This window comes from Motacilla alba, chromosome 2 (assembly GCF_015832195.1).
Source record: "Motacilla alba alba isolate MOTALB_02 chromosome 2, Motacilla_alba_V1.0_pri, whole genome shotgun sequence".
Classification (NCBI taxonomy): Eukaryota; Metazoa; Chordata; class Aves; order Passeriformes; family Motacillidae; genus Motacilla; species Motacilla alba.
The window spans coordinates 2,213,027-2,239,059 of NC_052017.1; the positions used below are offsets into that span (position 1 = coordinate 2,213,027).

Consider the following 26,033-nt stretch of genomic DNA (forward strand, 5'->3'; position numbering starts at 1 on the left):
CTCAGAGCTGAAGTGGTTGTGGGGGAGCCTGCTGGGCTCTGTTGTAGCTCTTTGACCACTAGCAGAAATCAGTTTTAAATTTAAAATACCAAAAAAATTGTGATTTTAAAAAATTGCGATTAGGTAAAAAAATACTTAAAACTGTGATTACCAATAAGAATTGGCATGGACTCCAAGGAAATTGTTTCTAAAAACTAGAAATTTGACTTGTAAACATAGAAATTGTCATCTTGAGCCTCTGAGATGTGACGGATTGGCCGCTGAGGTGATTTTTGCGCACAGTTTGTATCCATGAGGCAAAAAGGTGGGGAAATATATAACCCATATATAACATACATATATGTAATATATATATATATATTTAGATATATAACCTTATATCACCTATATCTATACAAGGTGAAGGGGCAGAGACACACTTAGGATTATTAACTTGCTGTTGATTTGCCATTGTAACAGCTCCTTCCTGGGGGGTTATAAATAAACCCCCTATTGATCTGATGCCTTTGGGACAGAATTCCTGTCCAGTGTGCCACGCTGGTAATTCAGCAGCCCCCCATTCCTGAGTCCCCACATCACATTTTATTACATCCATAAATGTGACGGGCCCTTGAGGAACAGCTCTGACTCACCTTGTCCCCAGACCACCCAAACCCCCACTTCTGGTGGGGTTTTTGCCCCCTGCAGTTGCTGGGCTGTGGCAGTGAGTCCCTCAAACGTTGCCCTTTTGCCTGTGCGCTGCAGGAAATTTAATCTCCCCGGTAAATGACACCCGGAGCTATTTTGGAGCTGGGCTCTGGAGGGAAGGAGAAGCACGTCAGCGATTTGACTGGAGGAGGACAACCCAGAGGAGGGTCGGGGTGGGGTGGCACAGCCTAACCCTGGGCAGCAGAGCCACTGCAGGGGGACTTGGGGGGACCTTCTGCTGCACGTCCCTGCCATCGCTGGGGTTTCTGTTTTATTTCCTGGAGGGGAAAGGGGGGGGGAACCCAAGCCAACATGGTCTCCCCATGTCCTCTGTTCCCCTCTTCCCTCTTCCCCCTCCTTTCATCTCAGTAGGAATCGGCTTTTTCTTCCTCTGCCCAGAGCTTTGTCCTCCTCAGACTCAGAGAAGACTCCAGGTAAGACCAAAACCTGGATTTTGGGGATGCTGATGTCCAGAAGGAAGTGGAGAAGGTCGCTGGTAGCTGAGGGAGGGGTGAGGTTGTTTCTGTGCCATGCTGGAGGATGTTTTGCTTTATGAAATGTATTTGGGGATCGAGCTGAAGGTGCAGGTAGTAAATCCATCCTTCCTTTGCTCTGAGCCCAATGTGGTTTGTTCTGCTTAATTACTTCTGAGCAAAGATCAGCCTCCAGAGGAGGAAAGTGAAAAAAAAATCAGGCTTAGAGCTGTAGACTCAACTTGATACACTTTGTCCCCAAATCTGAGACACGAGTAGGCATGGAGAGCCTGGAAAACACGTGGAGAGGTGGCAGAAAGGAATGTTTCATAAAGCTTTATTTCCAGGGCATCCTCTCAGTGCAGCTTTTCTCTTCAGCCAGGACTCTCTTCCCCTCTGAGCTCCTCTCTGGTGTCAATACAGATTCACTCTGCAGCCCCCCACCCTCCTCCCATTTCTCCAAATGGTTCTGAGGGGAGATAGGGAGAGATGGAGCTCGACAGCTGAGGCTATTTTGGGCCCTACAGCTCAATGGGGTGGAGTGACTGTAATGACAATGACGTCCACTTGTTAAAATACAAGGGCTTAGGTCAGAACCGCGGCTGATTGTCACCAAGGGAATTCTTTGTCCATATGGGAGCTGTGATCCTGCAACTCCCTCATGTAGGAAATCACGTGGGCTAAATCAGGAGCATTTCTAGCTTTGCAGGTCTGGTTTTTTTTTTTTTCTGGGATTCTGCCACAGCTTCTTGTCTCCAGGCCTGTGTGTAAAGCAAAGTGCAGCTGGGTGAAACTGGTGATGAAGTTTCTATATTTTCGTCGCTCCTTTTCTGTCTCCTGGGTGGAAACCCCAGAATTTGTGTCTTTTCTCTCCATTTGTCTCCTTTATTCTCAGCCCCACAGAACAGGAGCAGTGAGCATCACAATGTGCCCAGACCTCCCTGGTGCTTTGGCTTTTGCCATTGTCAGAGCAGCCTTGGGAGGCTCAGCAAAATAAAGGAAAAGTGGCTGCTGTTGAGTCTTGAGGGGCTGCTCTGTGCAGTTTTAGGCCTCTGGAAGTTTCAGGGGTGGTTTTACAGCTCCATCAAGGGTGGGATGTGAAGTGCCCATGCTGCAGTAAAACCCAAGGAGGATGAAATCCCTTCCCTGCATGGAGTTTCTTGGAGCTGTTGGTGTATTGATGGAAAATGGTTTCTGGCCAGGTGGTTGAAAGGGGGATGAGTTTTCTAAGATAGGTCTGTCTCTGTAGAGAGGGAAGTTAAAAAGTGTTTTAACCATATAAATCACCTAAGTGACTTGAATCTCTTGTGGTTTTTATGAAGTGTGTGCTGCTATCGTGGCTGGGAGGTGTCTCACCCTCTCGCCAAGTGAGGTGCACAAACCACGTGATTTGTTCTTGCTCCTCGTTGGAATTCTCTAAATGCTTGAGCCCTTGTTTGCTACCAATCATTGGGAACACCCAGGTTATTGATAAGGGGTTAACAGGGGGAGCACGAGGGGCTGCAGGTCCCTCTGAGGCACTTGGTGCATTTTGGCCCTACCCTGAAAGTCAGAATTGTCTCGAGCTTCTCCCTGAGGGCTGCTCACTGTGTTTAACACCACCTGACCTGCCAGGAGCTTTCCCTCAACATCTCCCATGGATTTTGGCTTAGGATGGAGGCCGTGGATGGGAGGGAATGCAGACAAGCCTTACTCTGAGTTGAGTTAGAAGCTCCTTGCAAAAGGCTTCGTGCGCTGCGGGCTCTCTGTGTCCCACGCCTCCAGTGGCGGATCCCCCTCCGAAACCTCTCCCATCTGCTCATCCAGTGACCTTTGGACATGCCAAAATCGCTTCTCCCTCACTGAAGAGGAATTCAGAGTAGCCCAAGCTAAGCCCCGAGCCCAGCTCCTGAGGCACAGATACCGTTCCTGCTCCGGTGGCACGGGATAAATCCCACCTCCCTGGATTAGAGCGCTGAGCCCCGATTTAGGGGTGTAAGGGGCAGGCAGCACTGGGTGTGCTGGTGTGCATTTCACCCCCAGAGCTCCCTGTCTGCTGGGACAGCTCTCAGGCACCCACCAGAGCCTGGCTGATGTCACCCAGCCTGCAGCTGACACCCAACACTCGTGCTATTCCAAAGCTGTCCATTCCCTGGGAGGCTGCTGGAAGCCAGAGGGCAGCCGGGTGGCTGCTGTTTTCCCTCAGCAGGATTTTAAACATCAAAGGAAACCCAAACTTCCCATTAGACAACTCATCGACTTCCCCTCCCACCCACGGATTCCATTTCCTGATGTTTTTAGATGGAACAATACGAGCAGATAAGTAGTGTAAACTGCAGCGATACCGGCGCTGCCTTGATTTTTATCTGGAGCTTTCATTTCAGTGATGTTCTTTGAAAGCTCAGGATTCAGAGGCAGGAGGTTCCCTGTAAATCCTGCCTTTCCTGTCAGGAAAAGGAGTGAGGGGGTTAGAATTCAGCATTGCAGAGGAAGTTCAGGAAACATAAACTCCAAAGGCAAGAAAAATACCTCAAAGCAACATATTTTTGACTTGGGCAAAGAAAGGGTAACAGAGGATTGAGGAAATGAGCAAACAGGGTCATCATGGGGTTTAACGTGCTGTTGAAATTCTGTGCTTCTGATCTGTGCTTGGACCTTGGTGATCCCCTAGGTTTAATTATGTCCCCAAAGTCTCTAATTTTCTACTCGTGGCCACCTTTGTCTTGAGAATGTTTTATGAGATGGATTGCACGGTGCTTTTTGCTCTTTGCCCTGAGCCCTGGTGGACAGGATTCTCTTTCTAATCCTGGAATGGAAAGGCTTGGACAGCAGAACCTGTTCCCCCTGTCCTCTCTCACACAAAGAGCTCCATCACAGGCTGCTGACAGCTCGGGGGACAGTTCACCATGGGGGGAACCTCTGCCTTCTCAGAGGCTGTAGAAGCTTTCCCAGGGGCAGATAATCAGTGATGAAGCAACGTGAAAGCAACCCAACCCATCAGCCAGCACTGCACAGTGAATCCCAGGAGGCTGGGGTGGAGCCAGGCTGGGAGAGCTGGGGGTGTCCAGCCTGGAGAAGGCTCCAGGGAGAGCTCAGAGCCTCCTCCAGGGCCTAAAAGGGCTCCAGGTGAGCTGGAGAGGGACTGGGGACAAGGGGTGGGGTGACAGGATAACGGGGAATGGCTCCACACTGCCAGAGGGCAGGGTTGGGTTGAATATTAGGAAGAAATTCTCTATTCTGAGGGTAGGGAGGCCCTGGCACAGGGTGCCCAGAGCAGCTGTGCCTGCCCCTGGATCCCTGGAAGTGTCCCAGGCAAGGTTGGATGGGGTTGGGATGGTGGGAAGGGTCCCTGCCCATGGCAGGGGTGGAACAGGATGGTCTACCGTGGGTGGACCATGGTTCTCTAAGGTTCCTTCCAACCCAAACCATTCAGGATTTGGTGGCACCACCATCAGGGCTCTCCACCTCCTGATGAGTTCCACTTCTGAGTACTCTAGCAGGCACTGGACAGCTCTCTGGTCGTTCCCCCTGCAAGGCACTCACTCCCCTGACCATGGGAAGCAGACACTGGCAGTGGTGGCACAGGAGTGGGCAGGAGGCCTGGACCAGCTGCCTGTTGGCTCCAGGGCAGTGATTTATTTATTTATCTGATAGCTCTGTGCGGCTCTGCCTCTTTCCCCAAACACAAACCAGGGAAAATCCGAATGAATAAAGACATAAGCAAAATTATAAACGCTGCCAGTTTGCCTTTGGCGTGCTCAGAAATGCCCCAGATGGGAATGGGATCTCTGCTGCAAATGATTAATCACAGAGGGATTACATGGGGAAATGTGACACTGGCAAATGTCTGAGATTTATTGGAAAGGGCATTTGCATTGACTAGGTTTATTCATGCTTTGTTGCTGGTCCTGTTGCTTCCAAGGGAGCTGTCCTGGCACTTGCAGAGAGTTACTATTTTTTTCTTTTTAGAGTTTCAGGGTTACTGGGCTTTTTTGAAGTTTGAATGAACACGTAAATAATTGAAAACAGAGTAATTATTGAGTAAGTTGACTGACAAGTTACGCAGTAGAAATATTAAATCTTGTCCTTTCGGTATAGTCACAAGTCTGTCCTCTCCTGACTCCTAAATCTATTTATCATCAGAATCCAGTGTGATGTGTTTTGAAATTATAAAATTTGATTTGTCAAATTCCCATTTGAAATTATAAAATGTGATTTATCTTGCGCAGCCTGTCTAACTTGCTAGATGTGTTAGATACATACACAGCCTCATCCTTGCTGCAGGTTAGCATTTCATGCCTCTTACTGCATTTCATGCTCTGCACACCCACAAAACAAGTTTTCCTCCCCTCTTTTTTCAGATGGGGACTAAAGATATGAGAACTGGAGTGTCTATCTCATAATTATAAAAGCAAGCCAGCAGCAGAGCAAGGAATAAACCCTGTTTTTCTTTCCATGTTAGAAAAATATCTAAAATAATGATGAGCACGCATGGTTTTCACTGATCCTTGGATTTTCTTCTGGCATCCTGGCCATTCAAAATGGTGTAAAAACCTAATGGTGTCTGAGGGCACATGGTGAAAGCTGCTGGAGGTGTAGGTAAGAGCAGGATGTGGGTTTTCACCCCACACTAGAAGGTCTGTAGACACAGAATCTTTTATTGGATGGGGAGGAGTTGCAGAGACCAGATGAGTTTTTGGGAGCCATGGGAGAGGGAGGCTGGACCTTGAGGCCGCTGGGAAGAAGCATCTTGGATGGATTTGCTGCACCAGTTTGGTTCAGGAGCAAAACCAACAGGCTTGTGGTGTTTTTTGACTGTTTTTTGACTGTTTTTTGACTGGTTTTTTGACTGGTTTTTTGACTGGTTTTTTGACTGGTTTTTTGACTGGTTTTTGACTGGTTTTTGACTGGTTTTTGACTGGTTTTTGGCTGTTTCTGACTCTCAGAGGTACCAGGGAGCACCTGGGGCGTGTTTGTTTGGGCACAGCCTAGCAGGCAGAGAAGGATGCACTTTAGGAAGGGAGCAGCATAAGAGCCAGGCTTTGGGAGCCCTCACCCTGCTCCTCCAGGCCCAGAAAGGTGTCCTGGGGCCCAGGGGATGGAAAGGGCACACAGGTGGGTTGAGAGAAGCCCCTGGCTGGTTGCCAAGCAGCTCCTCTCATGTCTCTGAAGCCACCTCAGTGCTCCAGGCATTTGTCCATGTTATGCAGAGCCCAGTCTGATGGAGAAGTGAAGCAACTCTATTTTTCTGCTTTTTTTTTTGGCACACTGCAAAGCTGGAAATCAGTCAGAGTGATGCATTTCTTGGACGCAACAGGAACCTAGGAGGGGTGAGATGTGGCAGTGTCTTCTGAAGGTGAATCCAAGTGCTTTGATGGAACAGTGCAGCCTGAAATTCAAGATAATGGCTGGGAAACATTGGGACATGAGCTCTAAATCTGTTTTGATTGTTGACTCTTGGTTAATGCAGTGAATGGTTCTGCTGGGCTCTCCAGAGTTGAGCTGAACCTCGGCATCTCTTTCTGAGCATTGAAATGGTCCTTCCCCAAATGAGCAGGAGACTCTGATTGTCAATCAATTGCCTTCAGTGGAAATTTCCACTGACTTCAGTGTGCTTTGGCTCAAGCCCCAGGCTCCTATCTGCCCCTTCTAACCATTCATGCAGCTTCTCTGCTTGCAGCTGCACAAGCCTTTATGGAAAACACATTTCAAAGCTCAGCTCGGGGCAGAGGCTGGAGGTAGTAAGAGGGTCCAGAGAAGTTGAAACTAATTCACAGATTTCTAGACCAGTTTGAGACCAAGAGAAAAAGAGATGTGTGTATTGAAGGTGGCCACTTGACAGAAAGTCAGTTGGTCTTAGCACTGATGACTGCAAGTCAATCATTCTTTATCCTCTTAGCATTTACTGAAAGTAAATTTTCCCTGTTATCTTTTTTTTTCCCCTCCCAGATTTAATGTTTTAAACTGGTTTCTTTATTTTCTAAAGATTTGTGTCAGAATAATGAAATTTGCTCAATACCGGGAAACAAAAGCAGCCAAAATTGAATTAGTTTAGAAAGGATCAATCTCATCTAAAAGGAAAAGTCTTTGATTGCTCCTTGTCATTTTGTGTGTTCTTTGGAGTGGGAGACACAGGGTAGGACAAGACATGGGGTATATTTTCTGTTAAATGTAGAAAGATTACATTTGGTTTTGCCTTGGATCTGTGACCCAGAGGAAGTTTGAAGTTTGACTCAGCAATACCATCTGGAGAGATAATAATGATCCCAAAATCATAGAATATCCTGAGCTGAAAGGAACCCACAAAGACTATTCAGTCCAGCTCCTGTTCTTGCTCAGGACAACCCCAAGAATCCCACCCTGTGCCTGAGGCAGTTTTCCAAAAGTTTCTTGAGTTCTCATAACAAATACCATTTTGTATTTTTGAGACACCCTTTTTCCATTGTTTGGATTTAATGGTGAACTTGTGTTTTTCAATCCCCAGCAGCATAAATGGAATTAAATTTGTAATCTGTTATTAATTTTCATGCACTTTTTGTCATTTACCTCAGCAAGTGCATTGTCATATATACACTGTGCACATAATTATTTGCCAGCCCATCCCCGTCTTGATCTGAAGAAGTGGGAGGGGAAACAAGAAACTGGGAAAAGAAGTGATTTTTCCCAAGGTCATGCAGCAAGTTGATCCAATCCTCAGTCCCTGATGCCATCAGTGATTTGTGCATTGACAAAAATGCACTAACAGGAGCTGGAGGAGGATGGAGAAACGGTGATTTAAGAAATTAAAGCAGGGTTTTGGCCTGCTCCTATTGATTTCTGCTGGAGCTGGGGGGAGATGGTGAGGGCACCTGCCATTGGGTGAGAGAGTGGGTGGATGTGTGGCCAGCAGGGAAGCCAAACTGCTGCAGGATTAAGAAGGATATTTCTGTCTCACTGGCTGGGTTTTATTTCCTTTCTGAGTTACAGCACCCAGAGCCCTGGTCCTTCTGCTGTGTGCAGAACTTGGAAGGTGAAAAAGCAGGGATGTGCTCACCTGGAGTAGGACCATTGCATTGGTCATTCAGGAGCTGCCAGGACAGAGGGGTCTGGCATCATGAGGCCAAAAATCTTAAACAGCTTGAAGAGAAATGGTGCACTCAAATCTTCTTGGAAAACCTGGTCTAGGAAGTAACATCCCTACCCATGGCAGGGGGTTGGAATGAGGTGATCTTCAAGGTCCCTTCCAACCCAAATTCTGAGATGGAGGCAGTATCTTGATGGGCAGACACGTTTCTCAGAATGTGGTGTCCAGTTTGTTCCTCGTGGTTGCAGAACCAGCCCATCTGTCACGCAGCTTTAGTGCAGGTCACTTTCTGAGTGCCACAGATGGAAGGCATCATCTTCTGTATGAACAGCCCAAAGAGCTCTGTTTTGCCCAGAGGCTCTGAGGGGAAGTAAGCTGCCTTATGCAGCAGTTTGTTAACCTCAAATGTAAGAAAACCTCAAGACCAATAATATTCCAAGGCCTTCTCACTCTTAATGAGAAGAGCATTGAAAACATGAGGGTTCCAGGTGACATTCTCACCATAATGAGAAGGACATTGAAAACATGAGGGCTCCAGGTGACATTCTCACCCATAATGAGAAGGACATTGAAAACATGCAGGTTCCAGGTGACATTCTCACCATAATGAGAGGGGCATTGAAAACATGAGGGCTCCAGGTGACATTCTCACCATAATGAGAAGCGCATTAAAAACATGAGGGCTCCAGGTGACATTCTCACCCATAATGAGAAGGACATTGAAAACATGAGGGCTCCAGGTGACATTTTCACCCATAATGAGAAGGACATTGAAAACATGAGGGCTCCAGGTGACATTCTCACCATAAGGAGAAGGACATTGAAAACATGAGGGTTCCAGGCGACATTCTCATCATAATGAGAAGGACATTGAAAACATGCAGGTTCCAGGTGACATTTTCACCCATAATGAGAAGGACATTGAAAACATGAGGGCTCCAGGTGACAGTCTCACCCATAATGAGAAGGGCTTTGAAAACATGCAGGTTCCAGGTTACAAACACCCTGATACCACAGGACTGCAGCGATTTTTTTGGCTGCAGCCTCTGCCCTGCTCTCTGCTGACACTTTTCTCTGTCCCCCTGCAGGAAGAAGGCCAGGATGGATTACAGCTCGCTCAGCGGGGTCCCACGCTTCCTGACCCGGCCCAAGGCGTTCATGGTGTCTGTAGGGAAGGATGCCACCCTGAGCTGCCAGATCGTTGGAAACCCCATCCCAGTGGTGATCTGGGAGAAGGATAAACTTCCAGTCCAGTCTGGGGGAAGGTTTAAAACCACACAGGATGGGGATTTGTACCGGCTAACCATCTACGACCTGAGCTTGGAGGACAGTGGCCAGTACATCTGCCGGGCCAAGAACACCATTGGGGAGGCTTTTGCTGCTGTCAGCATCAAAGTGGGAGAGGAGACCACAGTCACAGAGTCAGCTCCTTACTTCATCCAGAAACCCTCCAACATCAAAGTAACCTTGGGAGAAGATGCCATGTTCAAATGCAAAGTCCAGGGCAGCCCTCCCCTCTCGGTGAACTGGGAGAAGGATGGGAGATACCTGCGGAACAAAGCAGACGCTGGACGCTTCCAGATCGAGTCTGCCGGGGAATCCAACGCTCTCACCATCCAGTGTGCCCAGCTGGGGGACAGTGGCACCTACACCTGCCGGGCAGAGAACCTCATCGGCTCCGCCAGCGCCTCGGCCGCGCTGGTGGTGGAAACGCACGGCTCCTCCAACCCGGGCAGCGACACAACCTGCGGCAAGACGGCCTCCTTGCTGTCCCACCTGCAGAAGAGGCGGGAGGAGATCAGGAAGATGGACATCTCCCACGGGACTCTCGACTCGGCCTCTTCCCAGTCCTACTCGGCCGTGGAGGGGCTGTCCAGCATCGGCTACAGCCTGTCCCGGGACTACGAGAGGGCTGCAGGGCTGACCAAAGGGGCCCGCAACGCCACGTTTGGGGCGCTGACGCGCACCTGCAGCGTGACGGAGGGCAAGCACGCCAAGCTGAGCTGCTACGTGACGGGCGAGCCCAAGCCCGTGATTGTGTGGAAGAAGGACAACGAGGTCATTTTGGAAGGCCGGAGGCATGTCATCTATGAGGATGACCAGGAGAATTTTGTGCTGAAGATCCTCTTCTGCAAGCAGACAGACAACGGGCTGTACACCTGCACGGCGTCCAACCTGGCGGGGCAGACCTACAGCTCCGTGCTGGTCACTGTCAAAGGTGGGTGGCTGTGGTTCTCACCAGGGCGCATGTGCCTGCAAGGACACGCCCTTGAATTGGGGTGGGGTGGGTGGTTTGGTTTGAACAAAACGTCTGCCTCCAAACTGCTGTAGGGGAGGTGTTTAGATGTGAATAAAGCTCTCCTGGCGGAAAGGGGTGGTGCACTTGAATAAATGACCTGGGGACAGAGTCCCATTGCTGGTGGTTCTTAGCAAGGGCAGTGAAGAGGTGCCAGGCAGGGATGGATGAGGCAGAACTGGCTGTGATGCCTCAGGTTTGGCTTTTATATTTTTCACATTCTGTGCTGCTTTAGTGTGTGGGGCTGGGTTCACATCAGGGGATGCTGAGCTCTCTGCACAGAGCAGGGAGACAAAACAATTCCTGCTCCAGCTGGGCACCAAGGACAAATGATCCAAATCTCAGGCCCAAGAGCATAAACAAAGGTGGACCAAAGAGAGAAAAACAAGAAAGATGAGACTTCATGAGCTAAAGCTGTTACTGGACAATTAACTCAAATATGCAAATGGAGCAGAACTGATCCAAGGGTTAGACCCTGTGACCGGTTGTCCATTTAGTAACCATTTTAAGTTCACCTGGGGTGTAGCCCTGGCTGGGCTCTTGTGCTGCCCAAGGCAGATATATTGAAGCCTCCTAATAATCCCTACTTTATTCCTTAGCTCTGTCCAGTCTCTGTTGCAGGTCAGCCTGCACAAGGCATCAGCTGGTTGTGGGGCAGCTGGGGTGCATCAGCTCCCTCAGGCTCCCGTCAGTCCTGGTTTCGCAGTGATGTAAGAGATCCATTCCCATGCTCTGGGTCAGTGACTGCCAATGCCCTGTCTCACCCTCCAGGCTTTATCACATCTGGGTTTGTGTTCACCATGGGGTTTACTCAGACGTGCCATTTGTAGTAGTGGTGGAAACCCCTCCCTACCAGATGAGTGTGTCAGGCTGCCTCAGATCCCCTGGGGGACCTACTCCAACTCTAATTACAGTCCAGCTCAGTTTTCCTACAGTGACCCACCAGCAGCCTGGTTCCTGCCAGGCTCTTCAGCCTTTTCCCAGCTTGGGTTGCTGGATAGTTTGTGTTCCTTGAATGCTCCTAGAAAACCTCCCACGTCCGGGATGCCTTTGTTTGCCATAAACAGTGAAGAACTTGCCTTCAGAGAGGCACTCCACACTTGTGAAGGTCAGTCCAGGTTCTTCAGAATGGCAACAAAAGTGTGACGCACAGTTTTTATAGAATCCCAGAATGGTTTGGATTGGAAGAGATCTTAAAAATCATCTCATCCCAACTCCTGCCATGGGGAGGGACACCTTCCACCAAACCAGGTTGCTCCAAGCCCCATCCAACCTGGCCTTGAACAATCCAGGAAGCTCTAAATTTTCCAGCTATTCTCCCATTTGGCATGGGAGCAGCAGGCAGTTTGAAATCCAGGCAGCACCTGCAAATGAGCTGTCAGAGACAAAAGATTTTGCCACTCGAGCGGTAAAACTGATGGTGTTTCACTGGCAGCAAAAAAAACTAGAAATACAATTAAGTAGGGATTATCTGTGTTTCATACTCATCTTTAAGACTCTCAGGTGTTATTTGATTTTCTGTTTTCCCTTTTTTGGAAAGTGGCTCAGTCCCTGTGCCCATCAGTGACACCTGATCCGTGGAACTCACTGGCACTTGTCCCACCCCGTTGCTGTCCCTTGGAGGTGCTGAGTGGCGTGGGGAAGGGCATTTGTCCTGTTCCATAAAGCTGTGATTACCTCATGAGCTGGGACTCAGAGCTGAAGATCAATCCTGGCCCTTAGGTGGGGGATCACTTTGAGGATGGATCAAGCTCAGTTCCCTGCCCAACACCTTGCAAAAACAACCCCCCTGCTCTGCCTGTGCTTATCTCACTGCTCTCATGGCTTCAACCTGTTCCAAAGGAGGTGGGGAAAGCAAGGGAAGCAGCCAGGCTGGGAGCAAGCACCATGGGAAAGGGTTATTGATCCATGTCTCTTGTCTAGAGCTGCCTGTGAGTCAGGAGGCTCAAGTGGAAATGTTTATGGATTGTTTATTTTTTATGCTGCACCATGTTTGGCTCCCTGTCCAGGCCAAGGCTGCCATGGAAAAACTACGTGTGTTGGTTATAATTAGGCCCTGATAAATGACTCTCCTTTGTGTCACCAGAAGTTCTTCTCAGCCCTCCCAAGACAGGTCAGAGTGATGCAGCAGATGAAAAAAGCTTTTAATTCTGTTGTTTGTGTCACTGGTGATGCCATTGGTTCATCTGCTGTCAGGCTTAGGGAGGGAGATCATCTTGCCATGCAAACTTCTCTTTGCTCAGCCATGTAGGAGAGGTTGAGTTCTCCAAGCAGCCACCCCTAGAATCATAGAATGAGAATGGTTTGGGCTGGGAGGAACCTCAAAGGACATCTGGTTCCAACCCCTGCGATGGGCAGGGATGCCACTCACTAGACCAGGTTGCTCAGGGCCCTTTTCAAACTGGCCTTGAACATTTCCAGGGATGGGACATCCATAGAAAGCCTCCTGTTCTGTCAATCTACATCCTAGGGACCTAAAGACACAGGAACCCAACATTTGTGAACTCTTTGCTGAACCTGCACCTTAAAGATCACTGAGCTAGGGAAAAAAAAAAAAAAAAAAAGGGGGGGGGGATTTTTTGAGCTGTTCCTAAATGAGATTTAGTGAATCAGTCTTAGACAAAGAAAGGCTACAGGGCAAAGAATCACTCTCCTAAATAAGGGAAACTGAAGCTTGATTAGATTCAGAAATGTGTCTGGAACGGAGACAAAAATCACAATCTGTACACTGAGATGTGAGCTGTAAAAGCAGTTGGGGAAATTGTGCCCAGGAATAAACCTTTAACAAATCAAGGAGTGGGGAGGATGGGAGGAACATAAATAACCAGCTTGGGTTTGCTGAAGGCTTTGGAGATTTCCCTAGGCCATGTGTAAAGTTGGTGAGAACAGAATTCAGATCTCCACCCTGGGCCAAGCCATGTTCACTGGAGTCCCTGAATAAAGCAACCAGATACTGGATGAGAAGGTTAGAGGTTGCAAGCCAAACAGGATGGAGATGGGAGAAACACCCTGGTGCTGAGGCCACCTTATTCTCCCTCTGATCAGATGGGATTTTGGATGGTCACTGTCATGGCAGTCACATTGGAGATCTGAAAGAGAATTGCAAGTTGAGAAATGAGGAGGTAGAAAGGAAAATGGGAAAGCACAGTAACTAGGAAGATCGAAGGCTGCAGATGGTGGAGGCTTGTCAATCCACATTTAGACAGCTCTTACTGGGAGAATTTTCTATATTCTTACCTTTCCTGGATCATTTTCAGTAGGGAGAGGGAAAATTTGCCTCTGGAATAATAAATGTGAGAATTCCAGCAATAAGAATGAGGAAGTGTAGGCAAGTTAAAAAGTCAGGTCCAGAGGGCAGATGTGCCTTGATAAGGTTAAGAAAACATTGGGCTTCTTTGCAGGCTGCACCTATTCTTAGTAAAATATGTGTTAGCAGGACTTGCTTTTTAAAAATAACATCCTCTCATTGCCAGTTTGCTTGCTGTGGACCAAACAAAAAAGCCTATGACAGACTGGAGAAACATCTCCTCGGGACAGGCAGCAAAAGGAATCTCTGATCTAAGTTCCTGCAGTTTCCTGCTAATTCCATGAGCTGCTCCTGCTCTGTGCTCCCTCAGTGTTTTGCTCTGCTGTGGCTCCCACATTTTTCCCAGTGGGCAGGTTTTGGCAGCTTTCTTCTTTTCTGTCTTATTTGCACCTCTCTGACCTGGGTGTGGCTCTGGTTATGGGCCAGATGATTTGGGATGCCTGCTCTCAAGAGACCTCTGCTCCTTCTGTAGTCCCCTGACCCAAATCAACCCCCTCTGTCTGACCAGGCACATTCTAGACCTTGTAAAGAACATGGAGGTATGCTCAGGAGGAGGAGGAGGAGGCTGGTGGGTTTTGGAACCACTCTGACATCTCCAAAAGCCCTGGGCTGGGTTCATCCCAGGCTTCAGTTCAGTTTATCAGCTGCTGTTGCTCCCAAGCTCCATTCAGAGGGAGATAAGACGTGTGTGCACATGTCAGCAGGACGAAAGCAGAGTTGTTTTCAGAGGATATCTGTGACCCCAAGCTGCCAAAGATAGCCTTGCACTGCCTTTCCCTGGCTGTTACTGCAAGACGCTCATAAGAGTCAACCAACCCTGCTGTGCTTGAACATTGCTTTTTCCTGGAATAGCTTTTTTTTTTTTTTTCTCACTTTAGGTACTGCTTAGTGACTGTAAAGGGAGAGGGGTTAATGATATGGCCAGCTGCTCCAAGTATGGCAATACACTTGTGTGCCTCTCAGGTGCAGCTTGTGTTTCTTTTTGGCCCTTGTGCGGGTCTGCGTGTTCCCAGCGGCAGCTCCAGCCTCCCTCCTGCCAGAGGGCTGCATCCTTCTGGTCAAGGCTTGCTTGGCCTCACAGAACCCCAGAATGGTTTGGCTTGGAAGAGACCTTAAAGCTCATCTCCTTCCAAGCCCCCTGCCATGGACACCTTCCACTATCCCAAGGTGCTCCAAGCCCCAGTGTCCAGCCTGGCCTTGGAGACTTCCAGGGCTCCAGGGGCAGCCACAGCTGCTCTGGGCACCCTGTGCCAGGGCATCCACACCCTCAGAATAAAGAATTTCATCATAATATCTCATTTAACCCTGAAAAAAAATCAGGAAAAAAAAGAAAAAAGGCTAATCACCATCTGGAGTCTGGGCAGAGCAGATCTGTGTAATCATAGCTGAAGGCTTTTCAAGGCAGGACTTTGACTAGCCTTAAACTGAGGTGTATTTAGGCATAACATTTAAAAAAAAATTACAAGTTGGCATGGTTAGTGTCACCTTCCTGTTTCTGGACATATTGTATGGGCTCCCAGTCAGGTTTTACCCTCAGGATAACAAAGGTAGTCCATAGCATTGCTCCCTCCAGGTGTCCTGTCAAGCTTTAGAGTCTGGTGCCTCATTTAAACTGAAAGAGGGGAGGTTTATATCACACATTAGGAAGAAATTCTTCGCTGTCAGGGTGGTGAGGTGGGATGGAGTCACAAAAACCAGCTGGGAGATGGCACAGCCTTTAGTGGGAGGTGAAGGTACATATCAAGGCATGATCTCTCACAAAGCATGAGCAATGTTTCAGCCCTGGCTAATCCAAGTGTGTGACATGACTGTGGCACCAGTCCCATGGCCCTGACCGCCGGCTGTGCTCTCCAGTCCAGCTCCCCTTTCCCCACTTTAGGGCTGGGGTATCAGGGTGATGTCAGAGCGCAGCTGTTGCTGGAATTCCACATTGTTCAGCTCATAAAATGATTTCCCTCACTGTCATGCAGCTGCTTTGTGGGTTTGATCTATGCTTGGGTTTGGCCCTCAGCCAGAGCACTGCAGCCCCACTGCTGGAGGAGGGCTGAGGCACCTGGGAGACTGGGGCTCGTTCCCTATTTCTTTTATTGTTGTTGATAAAAGCTGATACAGAGCCTTTGGTGCTGCTGGGGAGAACAGCAAACTCCTCCTTTTGTGCTTTCCCCCACACCTGACTGTGCCCAGCCACCTCACAGCTCTGTGCCCTTGCAGATTGCTCTGCTGAGCAGATTTCTGCTCCAAGACCCTTAAAACATTGGTTCTTGCACTAGCTCAGCTGCTCACTCTCACCTGGAGTTTCTGCCTTGTGTTCTGTCCCATGACCAGTTTGTTTGTCTTTAATCCAGTTCCAGAAGGATTCCTTTTAAGGCCTTTTACTCCAGCCTGGCCTTGACCACTTCCAGGGATGGGGCAGCCACAGCTCATGTGGGAAATGTGTGTTAGGGCCTCACCACCCTCACAAAGAACAATTTCTTCCTAAATTCCCATCTAAACCTACTCTCATCATAAACCCTTGTTTCTCTTTCCTGTTTTACCCTCTTAAGAACCCACCATACCCTTCAAGGCAAAACTGAAGGATCTTGAAGTGAGGGAGAAGGAATCTGCCACCTTCCAGTGCGAAGTGCCTGTTCCTGGGACAGAGACAGCTTGGTTCAAGGAGGAGACCAAGCTGCAGCAGAGCAAGAAGTACAACATCGAGGAGGAGGGCACCTACCGCCGGCTGACCGTGCAGAACGTCACCACGGATGATGATGCTGTTTACATCTGTGAGATGAAGGAAGGGAGCAGGACCATTGCAGAGCTCTCTGTCCAAGGTAAGAGAAGTACGAGTCTCCTCGAGCCAGGTCTCATAAGCTCTTGGAGATGTCACACCCAAGATAACTCAGCTACCTTAGAAGGCATAAAACCAGCAGGATGGCTTCTGTGGCAGTGTTGGAAACAAAAACATTTAATAAAAGGCAAAATAACAAAACTCTTTACGGAGAAAAACCGAGCCAGGGCAAGAGTTCCTTGCCCCTGGTAAAACACCTCACAAAAAGCCATTAGTTTCTTTGTTCTCTTCTTTTTCTAGTAAATTCCTCAGGTGGGACCTTTTGGCTTCTGTCCAATTAGCTATCCTTAAGTTTGAGGTGAAGTCCCACAGGCCCTATGAGATGTCTTTTCATTTAATTGAGGAGAGAAACTTCTAGGCTTCTTTCCTTTTTACGGGCACAAAGGATAGTTTTGTCAGTCTGTCAACAGGGGTCACGTTGCTATAGGTAAGAACAGCTCTTGGCATTTCAGATTGGCCAAAAGTGTGGGATTCACACGTGAGACTCTGGGTTTGACCTTGTGAGCAGGATTTGCCACATCCATATGGGTTCTGAAGAGGAGCAGAGTCCCTTGTGGTGTGAAAATGCGGTCAGTGGGTCCCTGGGGCTGCTGGCAGGGTGTCTCTGGACAGAGGGCCACACAGCAGGGACAGGCTGTGTTGTACAAGATGTCACACAGTGGGAGCCCCTGCTGAAAGAAGCTTCCTCCAGTATTGTATTTGCAGGGTGCCTCATGGCAGGAAGGAATGATGAGTCTGACTCCATGTTCTCAGAAGGCTAATTTATTATTTTATGATATGATATTATATTATATTAAAAATACTATACTAAACTATACTAAAGAATACAGCAAAGATACTTACAGAAGGCTAAAAAGATAATAATGAAAACTCCTGACTCTCTCCAGACACAGCTTGGCCCTGACTGGCCAAAGAGTGAAAACAACTCACACCAGAATCCAATGGAACAATCACCTGTGGGTAAACAATCTCCAAACACATTCCACATGAGCAAAACACAGGAGAAGCAAATGAGATAAGAATTGTTTTCATTTTTCTCTGAGGCTTCTCAGCTTCCCAGGAGAAAAATCCTGGGCAAAGGGATTTTCCCAGAAAATGTGAATGTGACACTCCAGCTGTGGCCTGGCCCTGTAGACTTCTCTTTGATGCCTTGGAGAGGCTACCTGAAACAGAGGCTAGACAAGATTAAGAGAATAAAAGTGGGTATTTATTGAAGGCCTTCAATAGATTCACCTTGGGCAGTCAGAAACCTCCGAGAGGGGCTACACCCAGGATGGATGATGGTCATGAGTTTTTCATCCAGTTATAAGTTTGGTCTATTTACATACCAGGGGTTAAACCTCCAACTACAACTTCAGATAATGAAGTAATTTACTCCAACTTTTCTCCTCCCAGTTCACAGAATTCCCAGAATGACCAGGTTGGAAGAGACCTTCAAGATCATTGAGTCCAACCCAGCCCCAACAGCTCAACTCAACCCTGGCACCCAGTGCCACATCCAGGCTGTGTTAAACACACCCAGGGATGGTGGCTCCATCACCTCCCCGGGCAGCCATTCCAGAACTTTATCACTCTTTCTGTGAAAAACTTTTTCCTGATATCCAACCCAATCTTCCCTTGGTGCAGCTTGAGGGGAATTCACTGCTGTTTGCATCTCTCAGGGCCAGAGACAGTCAGGTGTCTCTGAATTTCAGGCCCAGAGAGGAATTGTTTTGTCTGAATAAAATGGGAGAACAGCAGCTGACAGGCTATGGAGTTTTAGAGCTATACATTAAAGCAGTACAGGATCTGAAAAATATAAAAGCTGCACCCTAAGGCATCACCTTAACATGATCCCAAGCATCAAAAGTGTCCCCTGGCAGTGTCACACCCATCTTGTCCAGCGAACAGAGTGGTGACTCTTGTCCAGGAGTGGTGCTGACCACCATGAAAAGGAGGTTCAGCAGCTGTGGCCAGACGTGTGGTGCAGGCTACAGTCAACACCAGCATGGTTTAGATTGGAAACCACAGCTCCAGATCCCTGGGAGCTGAAGCTGCTCTCTGGAGTTTGGGAAGGGGACAAGGAAAGGACAAAGCGTGGGTGGCCGTGTCCAGGTGTCCTGGTGGTTCAGACTGGAGTGGGAGTAGGTGTAGTTGGGTATGGTGTGGGTGTCTCTCAGTGAGCAGACACTAACCCCAGAGCTGCAGGCACTGGAGGCTGCCACAACTACAGGATTAATCTTGTCCTGACTAATTTGAAGCCTGAGTATATTCCCAGTGAAACCAGAAGGGGTTCTTCATATGTAAATTACTACAAGACAGCTGGGTGATGTGCATCCTCGTGCAACTTCCTTTTTGTACCACCAGTCAAGAGCTGGGAGTGCACAGAGGTGGATGCAGAAGGGAAAATTTAGTCCAGAGACTTGGGAGAGTTCAGACTGACATCTTTTTGTTGCACCTTCCATTAGGTCTGGACCAGCCCACCCCTGTGTGTTTGCTCCCAGTAGCACACCTGGTATTTTTTTTCACTTGTTTGTGCTATAATGATATGTTCCATCCAAAAGAGAGTGACTGAGCCAGGTGGAGCTTCCTGGAGGGAAAGGAGGCAGAGCCCTCCTGGGGGAGCCTTGTGCCTGTTCTGGGAGGGGATTGGAGAGAGCAAGGTGGGGTTGGGACAATGTGAGAGCTTGGCCAGAGGTAAAGAGCTGTGGGATGAGGACAGTGCTGAGGGCAGAGAGGTCAAGGAGGAGGATAAGCAGAGAATCAAGTCTTGAACCTGTGCCTCTTGTGTTATTTTATGAGGGAGTTCAGCAATGCTGTTCATTAAACAGCTCTGGGTGATCTGCCTGGGCAAAGCCTCTTTCACCTCTCAGGGACTGCTCTGGAGCTGGAGCCACTCACTGTTGGTCATTTGGGGTGGTCTCCTTATGGTTTGTTCAATCTTTTCTGTGAATAATCACATCTTATAGCTTTGAGGTTGTCCTAGTAAGTGATGATAATCACAGTCACTTGGAAAGGACATTGATTGATTCAATGTGAATTTCTGTGCTGACACTAGGAAGAAACCTGAGATTTTCAGTGTCTTTCTCATTAATTCAGGTAACTTCTGTGTCTGCCATGTTGGTTATGTGATTTTGATGGAGGTGAAATCCTAAAGGCAGAGGAGAGACCTGTCTGGCTTTATACTTTCCTACTGCAGCATAATTTTGATTTTAATTCCCAGCACATGTGGGCAATGAAAGCTGTTAAATCTGTTCTCTTGCAAGGCCATGTGTATTTTGTGTTTACCCAGCATCTGGCTTTGCTTGGTAGACAAGAAACCTGAGTGACTGCAGTTCAAAAAAGATATGCTTTTCTCTCTTTGAAGGCCAAAATGAGTCCTTGGGGTCATCTGTTCTGTGTGACTCAGAGCCTTGGAATTTATTTTCAGGTGTCTGCATGATGTCTGTAATATTTTGACTGGGTGTGGGCTAGTCCTGTTTCAGTCTGGATGGCCCAAAGCGTTTAATATCTGCCATTTGCTGACTATGATTATTTTGTTATCCAAAGGGAACATCATTAAAAAACTCCCACGGAAAACTGCTGTCTTCATCAATGACACGGCCACCTTCTGTGTGGAGCTGGACAACGACTGCCAGAACATCAGGTGGCTGAAGAACAGAGAGGAAGTGAAACCCAGCGACCGAATCTCCATCACACGCTCTGGCAAACAGCACACCATGACCATCCGGGAGTGCAAGGTGGAAGATGCAGGAGAGATTGCCTTCCTGGCTGATGAAAGCAGGACTTCCACCCAGTTCACTGTGACCAGTAAGCTTCTCTTTTGTTTGGCCTTGGTGTTGCGTCATCCCAAGGCACCGTTGTTGTTTCGAGTGCCACCGTGATAATTTTGGTGTCCAAAACCAGCTGAAGGTTTGATGTCTGCCACAAAAAGCCAACAGCCTGTCTGTGAGTGTTGTGAGGTGTTTGGAGGGATCCAAACAGAGAGAATATCTGTAGAGTCATGGCATGGATTGGGTTGGATGGGATCACCTCATTCCACCCCATGCCATGGCACCTTCCAACAGACCAAGATTGTCAGGGCCTTGTCCAGCCTGGCCTTGAACACTTCCAGGGGTGGAGCATCCATAGTTTCTCTGGGTAAAAGCAGTGTTGGGGAAAGACCATGGCACAAACATATCTTACTTGGCAGAGCAGGAGCAGCAGGTGCAACATCATCGAGACTGGACCTGAAATGAAATTTTGGTGAACTTGCCAAATTTTATTAGGCATTATTTTGATGACACTGCATTTCCCAGACAAAAGCTGCTTTATTTAAAACATAAATACATACGATTTCTGGCTCTGTTGCAGTTCTGGTTCATATATGAACAAATCACCCACTCCAGTCACAATTTGGGAAGAGTAATTATTTTCTTCCACATCTGCGATCGGTCAGTGGCAAAAAGAAATCTTTTATTTAATAGATGTGTAACTGCTGTGTTATCTAAACTTGGTTTGGGCATTCTGAAGCCATTGAACTTAGGAAAAAATGAGGAAAGTGTCACATTTGGCTTTGTGACAGTTTCTAAGGTACTTGTAAAGCTGTACCATCCAAACAAACACCTGTGCAATGGGAGCAATACGGTTCAGCTTGATTTCAGACACTGCTGTTTAAATGATGAAGAAAGGGTTGATTAATGGAATAGAAACTGCCTTCCCACAGGTATTGCTGAAGAAAACATTGCATTACCATTTCTGATGGCAAGGTCAAGAGATCCCATTCCAGGGCTTAGCATTCAGCTTAATGTTACCCTAATGAGACCTTTGACATCTATCTGTGACCAGCAGTCACTGACAGGCTGGTAACTGTGCACCCCAAACCACTTCTGTGTCTATTTCTGTAAGGAAGGAAAAGCGTATCGCCTTAAGATTTCCTATTTTTACACTTTGTGCATATCGGATTTACTGCCTGGAGAATCCTGTGTGCTATGTCCACATCTTTTTCAATTAGCTGGGTGAGATTGGTGGTGCTTCTGGTATCTTTTATAATGTACAGGCAATGTTTGTGTATTATTTGTCATCTTACATAGTTACCACACCCATTTTAAAGATGGGGAAACTGAGGCAGGAAGGAAATCAGTTGTCCCAGAGCTCAGTTTTTAGTTTAGACTCATGAACAGACTCCATCTCCAGTCAGGAATTCTTGAGTATGTCCACTGTGTGATTGTTTCACCCACCTCCCACACCTTCTTTAAGCTGGATTAATTGCTCCTGAGTGTGCTGTTCTTGGGATCACAGCTGGAGTCTGGTTGACTGACTTAACCCAGACACCTTTCAGATAGCCAGAATTAAATGAAATTAATCCTGGGCCATGTCAGTCGAGGCGTAACTAGAGCACATCAGGTAATTCCTCTTGACCATATAAGTGGCAGCACATAGTGAATAATCCTGATGGGATTTGAGCCTTCTCTAAAGGGTTCGAGAGGAATGAAATGGTGAAAATAAATATTTGTTATGCAAATACCTGCAGGAACAGGTTTGTAGCCTCAGGTACTATAAAATAGGCACATGTCCTCAAAAGTAGGTTCTCGTGATGGGGACACATCTTTGTTGTTTCCTCTTGAAGTTAATTCCACAGTCCCAAAAGCTGGTTCTGCATAAATTACCAAAATGAAGATCCCAAACGATGTCACTCTTGGGACACAAAGTTACAGCTTCTGAGTGGGGGTAGCATAAAATTCAGGAGCAGGACAGATACCCAGATGAAAGAGGCTGCAGGGAACATCCAAGCCTGTGTAACAAGCCAGGCTCTCCGAAACTCTTTAAAGATTTGAACAACCTTTGCTGATGGTTTTACCCATCTTCTGAGTGAAAATAAGAAGCTGAGTGTTAGTCTGCTTTGCCCAGGAGCTGTGAAGGGCAAAATGTGGGTCTGTATCTGGCACTGAAGATTTTAGCCTACAAAATGTTTGTTGAATACTCTCTGATTTTGATGACAGTTTAATATTGTGTGTAGAAATCACAAACATTTAGCTGTGCAATACAAGTATTGGACATCAAAATGTGGACTTGATCTGGAATGATAATGATTCTGTGATCTTTGTTTAAGACAGCTTCAAAGCATCTTCAATCCATTCTTTTTCATCTCACATCAAGGTTTTGTGGAGGTTTATTAAGCAAGATGAACTGTGGGATTTTGCAGGCAACTCTGACAAGGGAAGAAATGAGAATCCTGACTCCACTTTTCAGAAGGCTGATTTATTATAATATGATATATATTAAATTTAAAGTGCTATATTAAAACTATACTAAAAGAATAGAGAGAAAAGGTTCATCAGAAGGCTGTAAATAGAATGGAATGAATAACAAAAGCTCGTGACTCTCAGAGAGTCTGACCCAGCTGTATCTTTGATTGGTTATTAAGTAGAAACACCTCACATGGACCAATCACAGATGCACCTGTGGCATTCCACAGCAGCAGCAGTTATTGTTTACGATTCTTTCCTGAGGGTCCTCAGCTTCTCAGGAGAAAAACATCCTAGCAAAGGATTTTCATAAAAATGTCATGGTGACAGAACTTTTAGTCCAGCATAAGCGATTTTGGCTTTTCCCTTCTGATGTAACTTACTGCTCTGTTTTGTTTTGTTTCCCTCCCTTGCGCAGCTCCCAAAAAACCTCCCACCCAACCCCCAGCTGACCCTGTGGTGAAAAATAAAACAGAAACCTCAGTGACTCTGGCATGGTCCCCTCCGAGGATGGAGCGGCCCATTCCAGTTGACGGATACATCGTGGAGCGCAAGAAACTCACCGGCTTCACCTGGGTCAGGTGCCACGAGTCCCACGTCCCCAGCCCCGAGCTCACGGTGAGCAACCTGGCAGAAGAGGCTGACTACCAGTTCAGAGTGTCTGCTGTCAATGCCTACGGACAGAGCCCTTTCCTGGAATTCCCTGGGAGCCTGCACCTCGGTGAGCACGAAACCGGCACGAAAGGGGGTGGTCGGACACGTGGGTGCTTTGAAAACGCTTCCCCTGACTTTGAGGATGGAGAAATAACCCAGCAAATCCTGTTTGCCTTTGCTGCTGGTTCTCCTGCTTCGTGCCAACCACTGACCTTCACCAAAGGAAGGAGGGAAAACGTCCAAACCCACCCCAGTGAGGGTGGTTGGGTTTCTGTAGGGGAGCTGTGGGTGTGTTCGTGTTCCAGTATCCCACATCAGGCTGTGGGGGAGGCAGAGCTCCCTGCTCTGGCCCTTAAACCTGTGAATGCTTCTTCTGCACCCGCAATGAAAAGAAAAATTGAGATGGCCTTATGGTACAATTTTCAACATATAGACATGCAATATCGATCTTGCACCTGGAGAATATTATGGGTGATCATACCATCATGAAAACCAAGTTCTAGCCTGTCTCTCGTTAATCTAAGAGCTTCTGGGAGAAATCCAAGGGTTTGGCTTTATTTCTAGGGTGCCAATGTGCCCATAGAATCATTGGGTGCAATGGGATTTCTTCTTCCTTTGAATCACTGCACTAGAAAATATCTGCACAGGTATTGAAGACCCACACAGGCTTTGATCATAGCGTGTCTTGTGATTGTGTCATCCTTGTCCCTCGCTGTCTGAACATGCCTGTATTGTCCTAGAATATCTAGAACTGACTCATAGGGATATCTAGAAGTCCCTCCTTCTGAAATCTAAGAATAATGTTGGCTCTTCAATAAAGGGGACTTAGGTGTTTCTGGCCTATGCCTTTATAGATTTTAGGGATACAAAAAAAATCAGTAAAATGCACCTGTTTTTCTAGACCTGTAAAAACAGGACTCCAGAGGTCAGTTACCTGCAGCTGAAGGAAACAAATCATTTAGACCAACCATGCATTTCCTTCAGTGCCTGAGAATTTTATAAAGCTGCATTAATTAATTCTCATGTCTTATTTACCCTGACAGTTTGATTCCTAAGAGGAGTTATCCTCCAGCATGGCAGCCTTTTTCTCAGAGGTGTGTGTTGTTCTTCCCTAGAACCTATCCTGGCTGTGAAGAACCCCCTGACAACAGCTGAAGTTGCACCTGGAGGGGATGCCCTGTTCACTGTTGACCTGACCAAGACATGTTCTGGCACTTGGTACCTGAATGGCAAAGTCCTACAGGAAAGTGAGACCTACATCATCAACAGAACCCAAAACACTCACACCCTGGTCATAAAAAATGTCACCAGGAAAGATGACGGGGCAGAAGTGAAATTTGTTGCCAATGACATTGAGACCAGCACCAAGATGAGAGTGAGAGGTATTTATTGTCATTGCTGCCCATCTTTCTCCCAGTCAGGGGGTGGTTGCTGGGACTTGAGGATTAAAACTGGGGCTGGAGGCTTTCCTTGGTCTGTGGGAAGCACCTGAAATTGTGTCATGTGATTAATGTGTGTCCTGGTAATGACCTCACAGCTCAGAGGGAGTGGATCTGGCCAGCTGGTGGTATCTGAACTCGATTGCTTCACATCAGCTCACAAATTTCTGTCAAATTTATGTCATTCACAACCATCTGTCAGTGGATTCTGTCATCAAATCTGCAATTAATTCACCTTAAAGTTGTAATTTCAGCTCTAGCTTTGACCAGTCTCTTTGACTATAATAATCTTTCAAAAGTAAAAGAGCATTCATTGCTTACAAAGCTTTTCTTGTAGGATTTTTAGTCCACCATGTGTGGGATATACAAGTTAATATGCCGGAACTTGATTTAAGATCAAGGTTTCCTCTGCGAAATGACAGTAACATCTGTACCCACCACATTGCAAGGCAAAACATAATGAATTCATAATGAATCATTTATTCTGGAAGGATGTGTTTGGCTTGGGAGAAGATCTCTACAGAATCATGTTTAGAGTATTATTTATCAGTAGAAAAAAAAAGTGTTGATTTTTTTTTTCTTAGTGTCTGGCAATAAAAACAGATCAAGCCTTCTGAACTGAGAAAGAATGCACAGTATTGACATGAGTGTTGTCACAGTGTCACAAACCCTGAGTTGTACAGCACTTCACTCTAACAAACTAAAACTGGAGCTGTATCTCTCTCTTTACAAGGCCTCTTAAGGATTAACTGCCCAATCAAGAAACGACACCTGAATTATTTTTACTTTTAACCCAAGAACCAACCTCCTGTGCCCTGCAATGGGGACTTTTTTATCCAATTACACAAAACCACCCAAACCCATGGAGAAGAAGGAGGAGAAGAAGGAGAAGAAGAAGGACCAACCTCCACCCTAAAATCTCCATCTTTCTCCATATCTATTACTATATTCTAAACCCTTAAACTCTGAGTTTCCCACCCTGTGATATCACACACTTCTATGCAAACTCCACCCCCACAATCCCAGTTCTGTCATTCCATTTTGGAAGCTTCTCCACGGCCTCAGGTCAATGCAGTGTTCTCCTGGGGGTCAGTGCCTG

At 47.2% G+C, this 26,033-nt stretch overlaps 1 protein-coding gene across 1 annotated transcript in view; it reads left to right on the top strand.

The window, feature by feature from the left end:
* The first annotated feature begins 839 nt into the window (after nucleotides 1–839).
* OBSCN (obscurin, cytoskeletal calmodulin and titin-interacting RhoGEF) overlaps nucleotides 840–26,033 on the top strand; it is a 185,675-nt gene continuing 160,481 nt past the window's right edge. The window contains exons 1-6 of the mRNA XM_038129840.1: nucleotides 840–1,121; nucleotides 9,291–10,420; nucleotides 16,349–16,618; nucleotides 20,164–20,424; nucleotides 23,260–23,562; nucleotides 24,611–24,877. Of these exons, the coding sequence (XP_037985768.1) occupies nucleotides 9,304–10,420; nucleotides 16,349–16,618; nucleotides 20,164–20,424; nucleotides 23,260–23,562; nucleotides 24,611–24,877 (2,218 nt within the window). The 5' untranslated portion in view covers nucleotides 840–1,121; nucleotides 9,291–9,303. The remainder of the gene's footprint in view (nucleotides 1,122–9,290; nucleotides 10,421–16,348; nucleotides 16,619–20,163; nucleotides 20,425–23,259; nucleotides 23,563–24,610; nucleotides 24,878–26,033) is intronic.